Here is a 14,561-nt window from a genome sequence, read left to right as displayed (position 1 = left end):
GGTTTGTTTGCTTATAGTTTTAGTCTGGGAGCCTCTCCCTGCTGGAGGTGCCAAGGTGCCTAGGCTGGGACTTCAGGCAGAGGAAGCAGAACATAGCTGCTTCAGGTTCACTTCTAGAAGCTCTAGTACCTTCCACAGTGTCGAAGCCAGGTCCTAAGACTACAGGGGGGAGTAATCTATCAGACCAAAGCCTTGGCTGTGGGTTCTCCTGGGCTCCTCCACCAAGGAAACAAGGCAGGAAAACGTGGAATCCTAATAAAGGTTAGAAAGGATTTCTTGATGTAATGCTCTTCTGTCTCCCAAGCAAGTCCTCCTCCAATCCACACTTCTCTCCCAAAGCCACCACTCATCCTGATGAATGCCATACATGAGACCTTGATCCTGCTCTGGAAAGAGGCAAGGAGCTTGCATTAGGGTGATCAACCTCCCCAGTTTGCCTGAGATTGTCTCAGTTTTAGCACTGACTACATCCTGGGGAAGCCCTCGGTTCCAGGCAAACTGTGACAGTTGGTCACCTTATGGCAAGTCTCAGAATGCAATTTCTTAGAGCAATACCTCTAATGGCCTCAATTTGACACACCGAAAAAAAAAATCACACTGTAAGAGGTAGGAGGCACGAGACTGCCTGTTTTTCTCCAGTAACATCAACCCTGATGAAAATAGGGTTGGATGACTGAGGCCACGTTTAAGACCACCCCTGGGTCCCAGAGGAACTCACTGCCTGAGCTTTCTTCCTGACCTAGGGAATCTTGGGAGGAAAGGAAGGAAAGGCTTCGTCATGCCCTGGGAATGTCAGCCAAGAGCAGCTCTCTGCTCTCCTTGCAGAGTGAGCTCAAAGCCTCTTTCTTCAGGAGAGGTAGATGCTCCCCAGGCCTCACTCCCTTTTCACAAGCCCCGAATGACAAACACTAAGGGAGAGAGGGAGGAGAAGGAGCCAGAAAGCACAACCATCTCCTGCCTTTGGAAGAGCAGTTCCCCCAACCCAGCAGTTCTCTGAGCCTTCACTGGACCCACCACCTCGGCCAAGCCACAGGCCAGAGCCCCCCAGGAAACTCACCTGGGCCCCAGGACAGACTTGGCTCCCCCGGGATGCAGAAGCAGCCACCCATGTGTGCACCATCCTCCCTGGACCGAGGCCCCTGGGAACACCAGCCAGAGGAGCATGGGAGGGAACAGCCTCCCAGTGGTGTCCCTCCTCCCGCCTCCTCCCTGGCACACGAGGGACCAAGTCCTGCTCAGTGCACAATGCAGCCTTTGATATCCTGGCTGCAGCAGGAGGCCCAGGGAGGATGGGAGGGGCAGCCCAGCCCTCAGGACCCATAGTCCTTGCACTGTCAGGCCTCTGACTAGGGAGCAGAGCTCCTCCCTGCCTCTCTGCAGATCACTTCATGCCTATCAGGCTGTGGCACATTCCACACATTCTAGGATTGAGACACACAGTATGGTTCTTGTCGGGGTGGTCAGGGTGGGGGAGGAGGGCAGAGAGCATCCCAGGAATCAAACTGCTGTTCTTGCTCCCTCCCTGACTGGCCTGACCCACACTGACCTGCCTGCCACTGGGAAAGGGCTCCCCACCCAGCCTCTCTCTGCAAACACCTCCCTTGGTTGTCTGGGTGAAGCTGGAGCTGTGGGCGCAGCGTCTCACCTCACCCCCAGCAGCATCAGCGAGCCAATCCCCAGTCCTGGCTCCCAAAGTCTTGGTCAGAAGGAATCCCAGAAATCACCTGATGTAGCCCAGCATCTTACAGGTGAGAGGATGGGGGACCAAGTATGTGAAGGATACAAGTATGCACAAAAAATGGGCCCCACCAGACCAAACTCTTTACCATTTTGGATAAGGAGCAGGGAAGGGGTATGCAGTTGACACAGTATGGCTGAATTTCATAAAATCACCCATGACATCTCCTAAAAGAGACGGAGAAAATACTATTGAATGCCAATGAGGTTAGACAGAGGCCAGACTGATCCAATAACCAAGCTCAAGGATCACTAATTACTTACTGTTTCCCTAATGCCAGGAGCCAAGGTCAGTGACGAGTGGTCTAAAGAGTGAGGAGCTGTGGGTCGAGGGAAGGCAGGGTCCAGGCGGCCTGCCTTGCAGGCTGCTTGGAGGCTAGACTTGAGGTCAGTCTCACAAGCACTGTAAGGAGAGAGGTGGCCTGGTCAAGTTCATATTCTGGGAGGAGCACTGGGGTGACAATGTGAAGGACAGCCTAGGGGTCCGTCTCACTGGAGTGATCTGGGGCATCCGATGCACGCATCAGCTCAGCCCCAGGTGACAGGGTCTCAGCCATGTCTCTGAAGTCTGGCTTCAGTCTCCATGCTGACTCATCTTGACTCCCAGTGGCTGGATGTTCCCTGTGGCGCCGGCATTCATCATACATGACTTCGTTTAAATCTCGTAACAGCCTCATCATACCAGCATTGTCATCTCTATTTTGTAAGTGAGGAAACTACCGCAGAGGGGTGTATAACTTGCCCAAGGCCCCACCATTTATGAATGTCAGATTTAAGGCTTGAGCAGGTCTAGTTGATTCCACAGCCCAAGAACTTCACTTTCATGATATTCAGGCTCTCTCTATGCCTACAATGAGGAAGGATTCGGTGATCTGATACTGAGGCTTCTGGAGCTAGCTGACCGCTTCTGGAGGGTCTGCGATAGGGGTCTGGTGTGGGGAAAGAGAGTGCAGGGCAGAGCATCTCTCTGATCACAAAGCCACCGTGGAGGATATTTTTCTGCATAGATCTGCTTAGAGTATCCACTTCCATAACATATCTCATGTCTTTTCCCTCACCAAAGCAGTGTTTTAAGTATGAATTAGAATGTTTTCTTGGGCCTAACATTAAAGGGTAAGGGTTTCTTTAGAAAGCAGCCACTCAAAACTTTGGGAGGTATGTGAGAATCAGTGAAGAGAAACCAAGGTCTAACTTGCACATGATGACAAATGCTCAGACTTAACATTTCTCCTTGACTTGCCTGCGCACCATTCCTAGACAGGCACATCAGCAGAGGTCAGAAATTGTAAATGATCAAGACCAACCAGTGGAAGGATCCCTAGGCCATCTGTCAGAGAGGACACCCCAAGGCAGTTGGTTGAGACATACATTTTGGCAAATCTGAAATAAATGGTTCATTCTCAATAAAGTCAGTGCTTTTCTTGGGATGCAAGAAACCAGTGCTTCTCTGCTTATGGGTAGCTCAGATGAATTAGCAAGAACAAAGAGCTTTCCAAACAGAGAGAACAGCAAGTGCAAAGGCCCTGGGGCTGGAACTTACCTGGCATGTTTTAAAAGAAAAGCATGTATAGTTGGAATCTAGTGAGTCAGGGCAGGATATAGATGTGAGGTCGGAGAAAACAGCAGGAGGCCAGATTGTGTAGGACCTTGAAGGCCATTTAAGACTTCAGCTTTTAGTCCAAGTGAGAGAGGAGTCAATGGAAGACACTAAATAGAGCAGTCACATGACTGACTTGTGAGGGCAGACCTAGAAAACAAATGCAGACCATATGAGAGATCAGAACAACAGGTCCCTTATTCAATCGCATTATTCCGTGAACAAATATTTACAGAGCATCTGCAACATCCAGGCATTGATCTAAGTTGTAAGGATACAGCAGTGAACACAACAGACAAAAGACTCTCCCTTGTGTAGCTTACATTCTAGTGAGGGAAGAAAGACAAGAAACAGAATATATAAGTACCTTATGCAGTGTGTTAGATAGCAGAAAGTGTTATGCAAAAAAAAGAATGGAACTGCCAGAGTAGAGGGGCTGCAGTTTTCAAAAGGGTGGAGAGAGAAATTGTCACTGAGAAGGTGACAAATGAGTGACATGAGGAGAGGGCAGGGGGATCATCGGCATCCTGCAGGAGCCCCTGCCAGGAAAAGGGAAGTGCCAGTGCAAAGGCCCTGAGGCAGAAGTGTGCCCAGCTAGAAAAGGAGCAGGAGAGGGTATAACTTGAGCAGAGTAAGAATAGGGCAGGAAGCAGAGGGCACCCTCAAAGGAGTAATTAAAAGAGTTTAAAGAAAGAACTATTCACCAAAATGTGGGCAGGGTTAAAGTGAACCAGCAAGGATGGTGAGGCACCCTAGGGCTGGGAAGACTAAAAAGTCGTTAGCATCCCTAAGGCTGAAGGGACAAGAGGAGAGAGTGGCTGTCAGAACGTAGCAAGAAATGGCTGCAGGCCAGAGCTGACAACAGGAGCTGTATCATTAATAGAGGAACACAGCCACAGGCTGGCCAAGGCCATGTATGCACAGGGGCCAGAGGAATAAATGCTCCATCCTCTCACCTCCTGTCTTCCATTGACTGAGCACAACTGGAAGCCAAAGGATGAGAGAGCTGAGCTGAGGACGCCTGTGAAGGCCAGCATCCAGCAGAACAAGGGAGAGAAAGGTGAAGAGGGGTCCAAAGGATAACTAAAGACCGTCCAGTGCGGGGGGAGAGGGATCAGCGTCCCAAGGATGCCGAGCTTGCTAGACCAGTGTGGGGGCGTGGCTGTCACGCTGAGTGAAATGGCAGCCACTGCAGCGGTTTGAGCAGAAGAATGATGATGTGATTTATGATCTGAAAGAATCGTAGGAGCAGGAGGCGACTGCAGTAATCCAAGTAAGAGGAAGTGTGTCTTGGGCCAGGGTGGGGGCAGCGGAGGCAGTGAGATGTGGCGAGATTCTGACTTACTTTGAGGTGGAGGCAGAACTGTCTGCAGATGAAACTCAGGGTGTGAGAGAAGGAGGAGTGAGGGGGGTTCCCCATGTTTGGGCCTGAGCACCTGCAAGGAGCATGGTAGCCATGACTGGAGAGGAGACATCCGGGGGTGGGGGCAAGCTTGGCTGATTGGTTGGGTTGACGTGTTGAGTATGAGAAGTCTATTCTCCATCCACTGGAGGACGTGGAACAGGCTGTAGGATACCCAAGTCTAGAGTTCAAGGGAAAGGCCTCTATTGGAAACTTAGACTTGGGGCTCATGGGGATATAGACACATACTGGAGATATGAGGAGGAAGTTAGCATGTACCAACAGGAAAAGCAAAGAAAGCTTCATGGAGGAGGTGGCGTGTGACTGTGGCCCTTGAAGGATGAAATTTTGACAGGCACACATAGGTGGGAAGAAAAAAGCCATAGCAAAGGTGCTAGGATTGACAGTGGGGACAAGTTCAGGAAACAGTACTTCGGTTCAGATGAGCCCGAGGACGGATGATGGAGAGAGCAGAGATGGAGGCCTGTGAGTTTCTGGTTCAGTCATCAGTGACCTATTTATTCAGTGAACATTACTGGTTGCCTACTTTAAGCACTGTGTTAGTTGTGGACACTAAGAAGAAGAAGAAGAAATGCTGACGGAGCTCTTATTACATGCTTATGTGAAAATTCCACATCTAATCTTCACCCCCTACTTAAAGATCAGGACACCAAGAGTCTGGTGACTCGCCCCAGCTCACCCGGCTGACAGGACACAGCAGAGTCAGGACTGGAGCCCGGGAAGGGACTGCAGGGCCCTGGTCCACACCACTCTGCCGGGGGGCCCAGCCGTGTCTGTGTGGTATAGTTGGGCGCCCTTGGAGGTGCAGACAGGTCACTGCGCCAGGGGTGAGGAGTTACCCACACTTTCCTCTTGCCAAGGGTCAGCCGAGGAACTGGCCCAGCAGCTCTGGGGAGGAGGTGGGGCTGCTGACCAGGGCAGAGGTCATCACACTGCTGGCTTTGACCTCACCAGGGGCTGCCGACTTCTCTTTCTAAAACATCAGTTTCCTGTTTCTTGGCTCCCACAGCCAACCTTAGGTCAAGGGCAGGCAACTGACGCCTCACCCTGAAAGGTTAGCAGTCAAAGTGTCTTTATAGTAATGGGTCCACTCCCCAGCCCATGTTAAAGATAAAGAAACTGAGGCCCATAAAGACTGAGTCATGTGTTCAACACTTACAGACAGTTTTGTGGCAAAGCCTATATGAGAACTCAGACCTCAGGACTCTCAGCTCATCATTCTTCCACAAACCATGCTAAACTAATCAGTTCATGTTTTAAAAGTAGGGTCCCCAGTGAGCAGGCTGGGACAGGAGGGTGTGTGTGTGTGTGTGTGCACGCATGCACCAAGTACAGGATACAAGCCGAGGTCTGACACTCCCCACCACTCCCGGGGAAAGGAATTTCTCCTCAGTCCAACTTATCTTTAAGAAAAGTTCAGGTTTTATGCATCTGACCCAGTGAATGGGACAGGAAGGAGGTGCCCTTCCATCCAGCGAGGCCACCTCAGGTGTCTTTCCTGGAGACACTCGCACCCGGGCACCAACAGGCCGTGCAAGCAGCATGGCTGGAAATAGTGAGAAATGGAAGGCACATCAATGCCCATCAATGTGAAAACAGTCAAATACTGATGGTGCATTTAGTCAGCAGTGAAAAAGAATGAAGCAGGTCTAGATGGAGAGTCAAGGAAAGATTTCCAAGCCATATTATGATGCAAAAACTGAAGAAACTTGCACACAGTGATAGAGTGTGGCCCCACTTATGTACAGAAGCACACTATATATGTGACTTTGAACATACAGGAAGGAGACCACATCAGCCTGATGATGGTGATTTGTTCATTCACTCCACAGGTGCACATCCAGGGCCCTCCCCATGCCCCTGGCCCTGGGCTGGATGAGGGGTCAGCAGAGCCCAGAGCAGACAACACCCCTGCCTCCTGTAGCCAGGTGGAGGGAGGGGGTGAAGGGAAAGGAACATGATGTCTTTTTCTCGTATACACTTCTGTGTTATAGCAACTTTTCCAGCCACAATGTTTCATGGTGTTGCCATAATAAATACAAAAACATAGGAACAAAGAGAAGGTGGAAGAAGAGAAGGGAGGAGAGGTGCCTAGATAAGAACAGTGTGTCAGGAGTGGTCGTGGAGGGTCACTTTCGAGCTGACATACTCTGGACCTGACTTGAGAGATGGTCTTTGTACCGAGCATCACAGAAGGACCAATTGGAGACTGCCAGGCACAATGTCCACAGCATCTTTGCAGGAAGGAGGCACATTCCAGGAATAGCAAATCCCGTTACTCCCTACAGTTTCTTGATAGCCTTCAGACAGTGCTGCCTGTAGCTGGTTACAGCCCCTAGAGGAGGAAAATTTTAAGCCGAGGATCATCTTCTGGGTCTGATGCTGTGAAAACAGCTGCACAGTCTTCTGGGATTGTGGTCTTGCAGACGTGGCTTTACACCTTCTGCCCCTGATCTAGTGCCTCCATCTGACCAGCAACCTATTTAAAGGGTCCTCACTGGTGCTGGGATCCAGAGGGTGCAGAGGAAGCCTCTTCTCTTCTTGAAGGTGCCACACCTCTGCTCAGTCTACCCGAGAGAAGATGGCACGATTGGCTGCATGGATTACACTGAGGGACACGTCCTTCCCTACCAGAGCACCTCCCAGTCTTTGGGCTTGTCCTCTTCTCTCTGCAGAGGAATTGGCAAGACAGCCTTACTGGCCAGAAGGGTAACAAACAGATCTTACCGCCACTCTGATCAACTTACCTCCCTGGTCAACTTAGGCACTAGATTTGTGGGCAGACAACCTGAATTCAAATCCGGGCTCTGCCATTCTCCAGCTGTATGCTCTTTAGCCCATTTCTTCCTTTATAAATAACAGTAACAATAATAATTAAGTGGAGGTAACAAAGCAGTTCTACCTCACAAAGGGGCTGTGAGTGTATAACAAGGTGTTTATGGGTGTTTTCCACTTGTGCAAATCGTGCAAGTGTGCGTGTGCATAGGCACGCACACAGGTCACTGTTCCACTAGTCTTAGGCGTGCTCGCCTCGTGTCTGGAGCGGTTAGGACTCTGAGGAGGAAGAGGCATCCTGCATGAGTAGGATGTGCCCATCAGCTGTGACAGAGACAAAACCTTGGTTCCAAGTAAAACCAGATCTGCCTGTCCTCAGAGATAATCAGAGAGATTCCTTTCTATTACCTCGGGCAAAGGCATCCAGCCGAGGCACCCTAGCTGCATGTCTGTCCTTTCTCCTCAATTGGCTAATATTTTCAGCAGACAGGAATTTTACAAGGTGTTTACTTAAGAAAGAAAATCTCATACTGAACTATTTTCATCATGATATTTGGCTTTGTGATCTAAGGAAATGTGTATCTCTCTCTCTCTCTCTGTCCTGGTGTTTTGTAGGTAAATTTTGTTGGGCGACCTTGGGCACGTCAGCCATTTCCCCTTCAGTGCTTTCCCCTCTTCCTTAGGTGATGTAGCTTTGAGTCCCCACACCATTCAGGTCTTGCTCCTGTGAACACTGTCCAAGCTGCTCTGGAAGTGGGGACCCAGATCTCCATCCTGTTGTCCAGCACAGCTTCGTCTTCTGCGTTCAGCTCCGAGGCACTGTCCCTCCTTTGTTTCACTTACTGTACTTCCGTTAATAGATTCCAAGCTTACATCAGGAGACCACTCACATTCTATCCACTGGTAGAGATTTACCAGAATTCAGATGCTTAGATCCTGCCCAACCATGGTGTATCATTATCTCTGGTAGCAGGGTGATTGGAGGTCTTCTTTTAGACACATTCCAGGTGATTCTAATGTGCATCCAGACTTTGGCAAATAATCCCCGAGAGGTTTCTTTTGCGGGGATGAAGGGCAGTCAGGTGTAGCAAGGATGTGAATGCCCTTTTCTGCTTTCTTATCTTGTGATCCACACCAAAGTTAATTAAAAGCCTTCACCACAAGAGGGCAGCACATGCAGGGAGTTTGGACTCAATGCAAAGAGTCTGAAAGAGTTCCTTTTATTCTTCAAGATCCACAAAGAATCAAATAAGACTTACAATTGTGCAGGAGTTCCCCGTTGACAAATCCCTCCATCTCATTACATCCTCACACCACATCCGTGACATAGCGGTTGGACCTGACGTTTTTGTAAGTGATGAAAAGGTTGTCTGAGAGAAATCAGGTGACTTCTCCAAGGTCTTATTGCTAGTAATTGGCAGAGCTGGATTTTCCCAAACATTCCAGCCAGCAACAGCACATACAGCAGCTTTCACCACTTAAGACATCCAGGAAGACATGAACCAGACATACACACAGTGCCCAACCCTCAAGTCCTGCCTCAGTCAACATCTATCTAACAATAAAGATCAGAATGATTTCAGCCTACGCAGAACCACACATGTGCAGGGGTCACACAAACAAGCAGAACAGTTTTATCATACATGCATTTAACTTGAAGGGTTTCAGCATTACATGAGCAGCCAGGGAAAGTAGGAAAGAAAAACCATTTAAATAGGGTAGCCAGGGCTTCTCAAACGTTAACAATGGATGTAAAATCTCTGATGTAGTAGGCAGAACAGTGGTCCCCAAAGATGCCCTAACCCCCAGAACCTGAGAATATGTTACCTGTCCAGGCTGAAGAGACTTTGTTGATAAGGAATTTGAGACGGGGAGACTGTTTGGATTATCCAGATGTAATCACAAGGGTCCTTATAAGAGGGAGGTAGGAGGGTCAGAGTCAGAAGAAGATGTAAAGACAGAACTAGAAGCAGAGGTCAGAGTCAGAGGAAGTGGTCTGAAGATGATACTATGATGCTGGTTTTAGATGGAAGAAGAGGCCATGAGCCGAGGATCGTGGGAAGCCTCTAAAAGCTGGAGAAAGCGAAGCATGGATTCTCCCCTAGAACTTCCAAAAGGAATACAGCCCTGTCAACACCTTGATTTTATTTATCCCAGTAAAACCCACTTCAGACTTCTGATGTCTAGAATTTTAAGATAAGAAATTTGTGTGGTTTCAAGCCATTAGGTTTGTAATTACAACAGCCTCAGGTAACAAATACACCTGGGCACTGGTGAAGTGCAGGTCCTCACCCCGGGCCCAGGCAGGGCGGGGAGCTCTAGCAGGGGCTCTGTGTGGTGCCGGTGCGCTGGCCCTTGGACCGCACTTTGAACAGCAAGCCGTCGGCAACTCCCCTGCAGCCATTCCTCCAGTGACTGGAGGCCTCCACTTAGCAAGGAAGGGAAGCAGTCTTGGAGACAGCGTTCTTCTGAGGTGGGCCAGCAGGAGAATGTGATGAGTGAAAGCATGGAGAATATGAAGGAAAGAGATGGGTGGCTGGTGTAGGTCGTAGGTAAGGCCACAATATAAACAGGGAGAAGGGCGGCAAACGGGTATATGGGGGCAGAGTGATAAGAAGCTGATTAGAGAGGAATAAGAGAATTGCTGGTCATAGTGAGTGCTGGCCTGGGCTGGCTGTTAGGAGTTTGCAGGGGCCCAGTCATGGGAGCGGATGTCTTTCTTCCAGCAGCCTTGAAACAGAGCAGGGACAGCAGACAGTTCCCAGCGGGCAAAGCAGGCGTGGCAGGGAGACACTGGGGCAAGAGACTCAGGGGCTGGTGAGAGAGTCACAAAAATGGGTGACAGAGTCAGGCTGGATGTGGAGGCAAGGCAGGTGGAAAGGGTTGTGAGAACAGGGACGGACTGTGACAGGAGGTCTTAAGAATAATGTCCAGCAGATTCAGGAGGATGCAGGGAGAGAGAGAGCGGAAAGGTGGAGGGTGCAGAGGTGAGTTTCAGGTGTCGTATTTATAAAGGTGGAGGGTGAGAAGGAGCCCCTGCTGAGGGGGAGGGGTGAGACAAGCACCATCCTGCAGGAAAGCCAGGCATTCTGCTTAAAATGGCGTCATTGCCATAGTAGCACATGCATAGAAAAGTTCAAACTGCATACGGCTATAAAGTGCAAGTCCCCTTTCAAACCAGCTCACCCCCAACCAAAGTTTAGTCCCTTCTCTGGAGGCAACTACTGGCAATTTGGAGTGTCCTTCCAGACCTCTGGCTCTGCATTCCAGACACATGTATAGATGATCCCATTTCGGGGAGAAAGATTGTGCACACATACGTTATATACACATGGGGTGTGTGTGTGTGCGTGTGTGTATGTGTGTGTATTCCTGATAGGATCATATGTATTATCCCATATATTAATTTGCTCACTGCTTCACTCTTGGCATTGTGAGAGTGACAACTCTGACTTGGCCTATTTCACCTGGCTTATCGCTGGACCCCTCAAGCAGGAATGATGGGAGTTCTCTGTGGAGCAGAGAGCCTTAGTGAGGGCAGCCCACGAAGGGTGAGGTGACAGCCATGGGTGAAGTTGGCCCAGAGGTAAAGGTAGAGAAAGTGTGTCCTGATGGTTTTTCCATGTGGTTTTCCAAAGTCTAGGAATATTTTCCTTTTGGGGGTGGGAGTTGTTCCTCACCCTTCCTGGAATCAAAACAAACTTCTAAACAAAGAGATCCTTTGATTCCATTCCTTTGACAGGAATTACCCAAGATACAAGTCTTCTGACAGCTTTCTCAACTGAGCCCCATGGAGAATCCCAGCCCAGTGGCCCTCTCAGTGGCCACCAATCGATGTGGACATCCTCATGGGTGTAGCATCTTATATCTGTTGACCCCTTCATGTCCTTATAATTGTGCAGGGGAGAGAAGACTGTTTTCTCATTTGAAGTTATTTGAGGTTTTTAGATGGTCCAGGTTTCAACAGCCTAATTCATCACAGCCATCTGGGCAGGGTGAAAAGTACCCTAGACAAAGAGGTGTGGGGCCCACATTCAAGTCTGGAGCTGCCCTGCCCCAGTATGAGGCTGAGAGGCTGAGCTGCTATCCAAGGGTGGGGCTCCTCAGCTATAAAATGTACCCCCTGCCTTGTTAGTTTTATGGACTGATTGGGAGGAGAAAATCAGAAAGATCCCCGAAGCATTTTTTGTTAATTGTGAGTTGCTGGGAAGCACTGGGTGTGCTTCATTAAGCCAAGGTCACCCAACTGGGGAAAATGGTCCCAGAGAAGGAAGTTAATCTCAGCCTGGAATAGAGAGAGAGGACTCAAGACCATGTTGCCTTCCTATATGAATTTATGCTGCTGTGAAAGCACTTTCATTCAGGGCCACACAAGCCTGTGAAATAAAGAGGCAGGGCTAGAGCTTACTGCAATTGCAAGAGAAGGGCTGGAGACCGAGAAGGGAAGCAACCAGAAGCCTGCTCCTCTTTGCCTGGTCCCTGTCTGAGTATTTCTCCCCAAGGGGATGGACACAGCCATACAGACTAGTTTTATTTAACAACATTGTGATTGGCTCAGAGGAAAGACCACACCCGGAAATCTGCTTGGCAGCAGAGCTCACCATACATTCCCAGGCAGGGAAATGCAACCGGGCAGGAATGTACTGAGGAAGGTCTAAAAGATTGGCACGAGGAGAGAGGTGCTGGATCGGTGCAAGTGAACGATGATACTGAGAGTTAACATTGAAGGACATATGGATGCACTATACTATGTATTTTAATGAGTTTCCTCATTTAATACATCACAACCACCCAGTCAGGTAATTACTGTCATTATCTCCATCTATAGGTGAAGAATCTGAGACCCTGGGAGGCTGAGTAAATTTCCAAAGGTCATCCATCTGGCAAGTGATGAAGCCAGGAGTCAGAACCTGGCAGGCTGAGTCCAGCGCCGGGCTCTTGACCAGGGAACCATGGAGTTTCCCTAATTTGTGCTTTGGCAAAGAATAATGCAATATACTTTTATAGAGCCCTGGAGCATGGAGAGTGGAGAAAACACTGAAGATGAATTGAGGGATTGATTCAACAAGTATTGATTAAGCACCAACTGTAGGGCAGACATTCACTAACCTAGGTTGGGAAGGAAAAGTGAGTACAGTGAACAGGCACAATCTATTCTTTCATAAAACTAACAGTCTCATGGGGAAGAGAGATGATAAACAACTGTAACAAATGAATCAGTGATAAGGGGTACGAAGGGGGAGGTAGGGACAGAAGTTAAGTCTTCTTAACCCCTAATGTCTCACCCACTTGTCCAGCCGCCACCTTCCACACTTGAGGAAGATGACGCAGACGGCACTGATCTGCTCAAGACCAGACTACACCCATCTGATTAGAAGCAGGATTAGAAGCTAACACTGTCTTCCTGCAACGCCAATCCTTTCTTCACAGCCCCTCCCGATGACGTGTCTATTTTCCTATCATCGTCTAGCCGTTATACCCCAGTACCCAGGGAGGGGAAACAGCGCTCAGGCATCCCCTTGCTGGCCCCAGGACACAAAGGCCCCAGCCACTCCCCAGGACCCAGGGAGAAGCCTGGGCAGAACGTGGCCTGGATTACGCGCCGGCGCGTCCACCAGGTGGCAGCAGCGAGCGGCCGCGTTGCCCCCGCCCTGCCTCCCTGTGGTCCACACCCTCTTTGGGCTCCCGAGCTGCTGGGCTGCAACAATCGGTCGGGGTGTGAGGCGGTGTGAGCGAGCAGGCGCTGCCAGCATGGCTTCTGCCCGGCAGTCGAGTCCCAGGAGCAGGAGAGTCTGGGCGCCCGTATCCTCTCTGCCTCCTCCTCCCTCCTACTCTCACCTGCACCTGTTAGTCCGCACACCTTAAAGGCCAGTGGCTACAGCCAAGATGGGAGACGGGAGACCGGGCAGCAGGAGGGAGAGCACCTGAGGATACAGAGCTAGCGCTGCCCTTTCACCCCTCCAGGGGATGAGTGAGGTCAGAAGATCTGAAGATTTAAAGGAAACCGGGGCCAGAGAGAGAGAAGGAAGGGAAGGAAGGAAGGAAGGACGGACGGAAGGACAGACAAGGCATTCAAGTTAGAAAGGAAGAAGGAAAACGATTCTCAGGTGTCATAATCTTGTAAGTGGAAAATCATAAGGAATCCAATTTTTAGAAAAAGTATTAGAAGTAGTAAACAAGTTTAGCTAGTTTTCACGATATTAAGAACAATGTACAAAAATCAGTTATTTTCTGTGCACTAGCAACAAACAATCCAAAGATGAAATTAAGAAAACAATTCAATTTACCAAAGCATCAAAAATAATAAAATGCTTAGAAATATATTTAACAAAAGGAATGCAAAACTTACACTCTGGAAACTACAAAAGATTGTTGAAAGAAATTAAAGATCTACATAAATGGAAAAACCTCGTGTTCATGGATTTGGAAGACTTAATAGTGTTAAGATGGCAATGCCTCAGTTAATCTGCAGATTCGATACAGTCCCTGTCAAAATCCCAGCAGCTTCGTCTTTTTTAGAAATTGACAAGCTGATACTAAAATTCATGTGGATGTTTTAGGGACCCAGAATAGCCAAAACAATCTTGAAAATGAAGGATAAAGTTGGAGAACTCACACTTCTCAGTTTCAAAAGTTATTATTAAAGCAATGGAAATCAAGACAGTGTGGTACTATCTAAGGATAAATCACTGTAATAGAATTGAGAGTCTAGAAATAAACCTGTGTGTCTGTGGTCAGTTAACTTTCCACTAGGATATCAAATCAATGGAGAAAAGAATACTCTTTGAACAAGTGGTGCTGGGACAACTGTGTAGCCACATGCAAGAGAATGAAGCTGGATCCTTACCTCACATCATGTAAATAAGTTAACTCACAGTGATGGAAACTTAGCCTTGCTTTTGACCAAGGAGAGCCTGATTTATTTTGGCATTGAGGCAGCTACTGGCCTTCTGAAGAAAGTGTCAGGCTTTGGCCCTTAAAAGGACTGGGAAGAAAGAGCCCCCACTTTCCCTGCTGTCTCACCTTTGA

General features: G+C 48.9%; 2 protein-coding genes across 5 annotated transcripts in view; one reads left to right on the top strand and one right to left on the bottom strand.

Annotated features, from left to right (window-relative positions):
* SH3TC2 (SH3 domain and tetratricopeptide repeats 2) overlaps nt 1–1,205 on the bottom strand; it is a 58,748-nt gene extending 57,543 nt beyond the window's left edge. For 2 of the 3 annotated variants that reach the window (XM_072955072.1, XM_072955078.1), the window contains exon 1: nt 1,058–1,146. In XM_072955072.1, coding sequence (XP_072811173.1) covers nt 1,058–1,109 — 52 coding nt within the window. In that variant the 5' untranslated portion in view covers nt 1,110–1,146. Of the gene's footprint in view, nt 1–1,057 lie in introns of all 3 variants that reach the window. The other variant, XM_006204465.4, reaches the window with a different exon arrangement.
* The window catches only part of ABLIM3 (actin binding LIM protein family member 3), a 165,751-nt gene that overhangs the window by 7,433 nt on the left and 143,757 nt on the right, over nt 1–14,561 (top strand). The gene's annotated exons all lie outside the window — the stretch shown is intronic.

The sequence above is a fragment of the Vicugna pacos genome, chromosome 3, assembly GCF_048564905.1.
Source record: "Vicugna pacos chromosome 3, VicPac4, whole genome shotgun sequence".
In the NCBI taxonomy this organism is placed as follows: domain Eukaryota; kingdom Metazoa; phylum Chordata; class Mammalia; order Artiodactyla; family Camelidae; genus Vicugna; species Vicugna pacos.
Note: the sequence above shows the minus strand (reverse complement) of the source record. Positions and strands in the feature narration are given on the sequence as shown.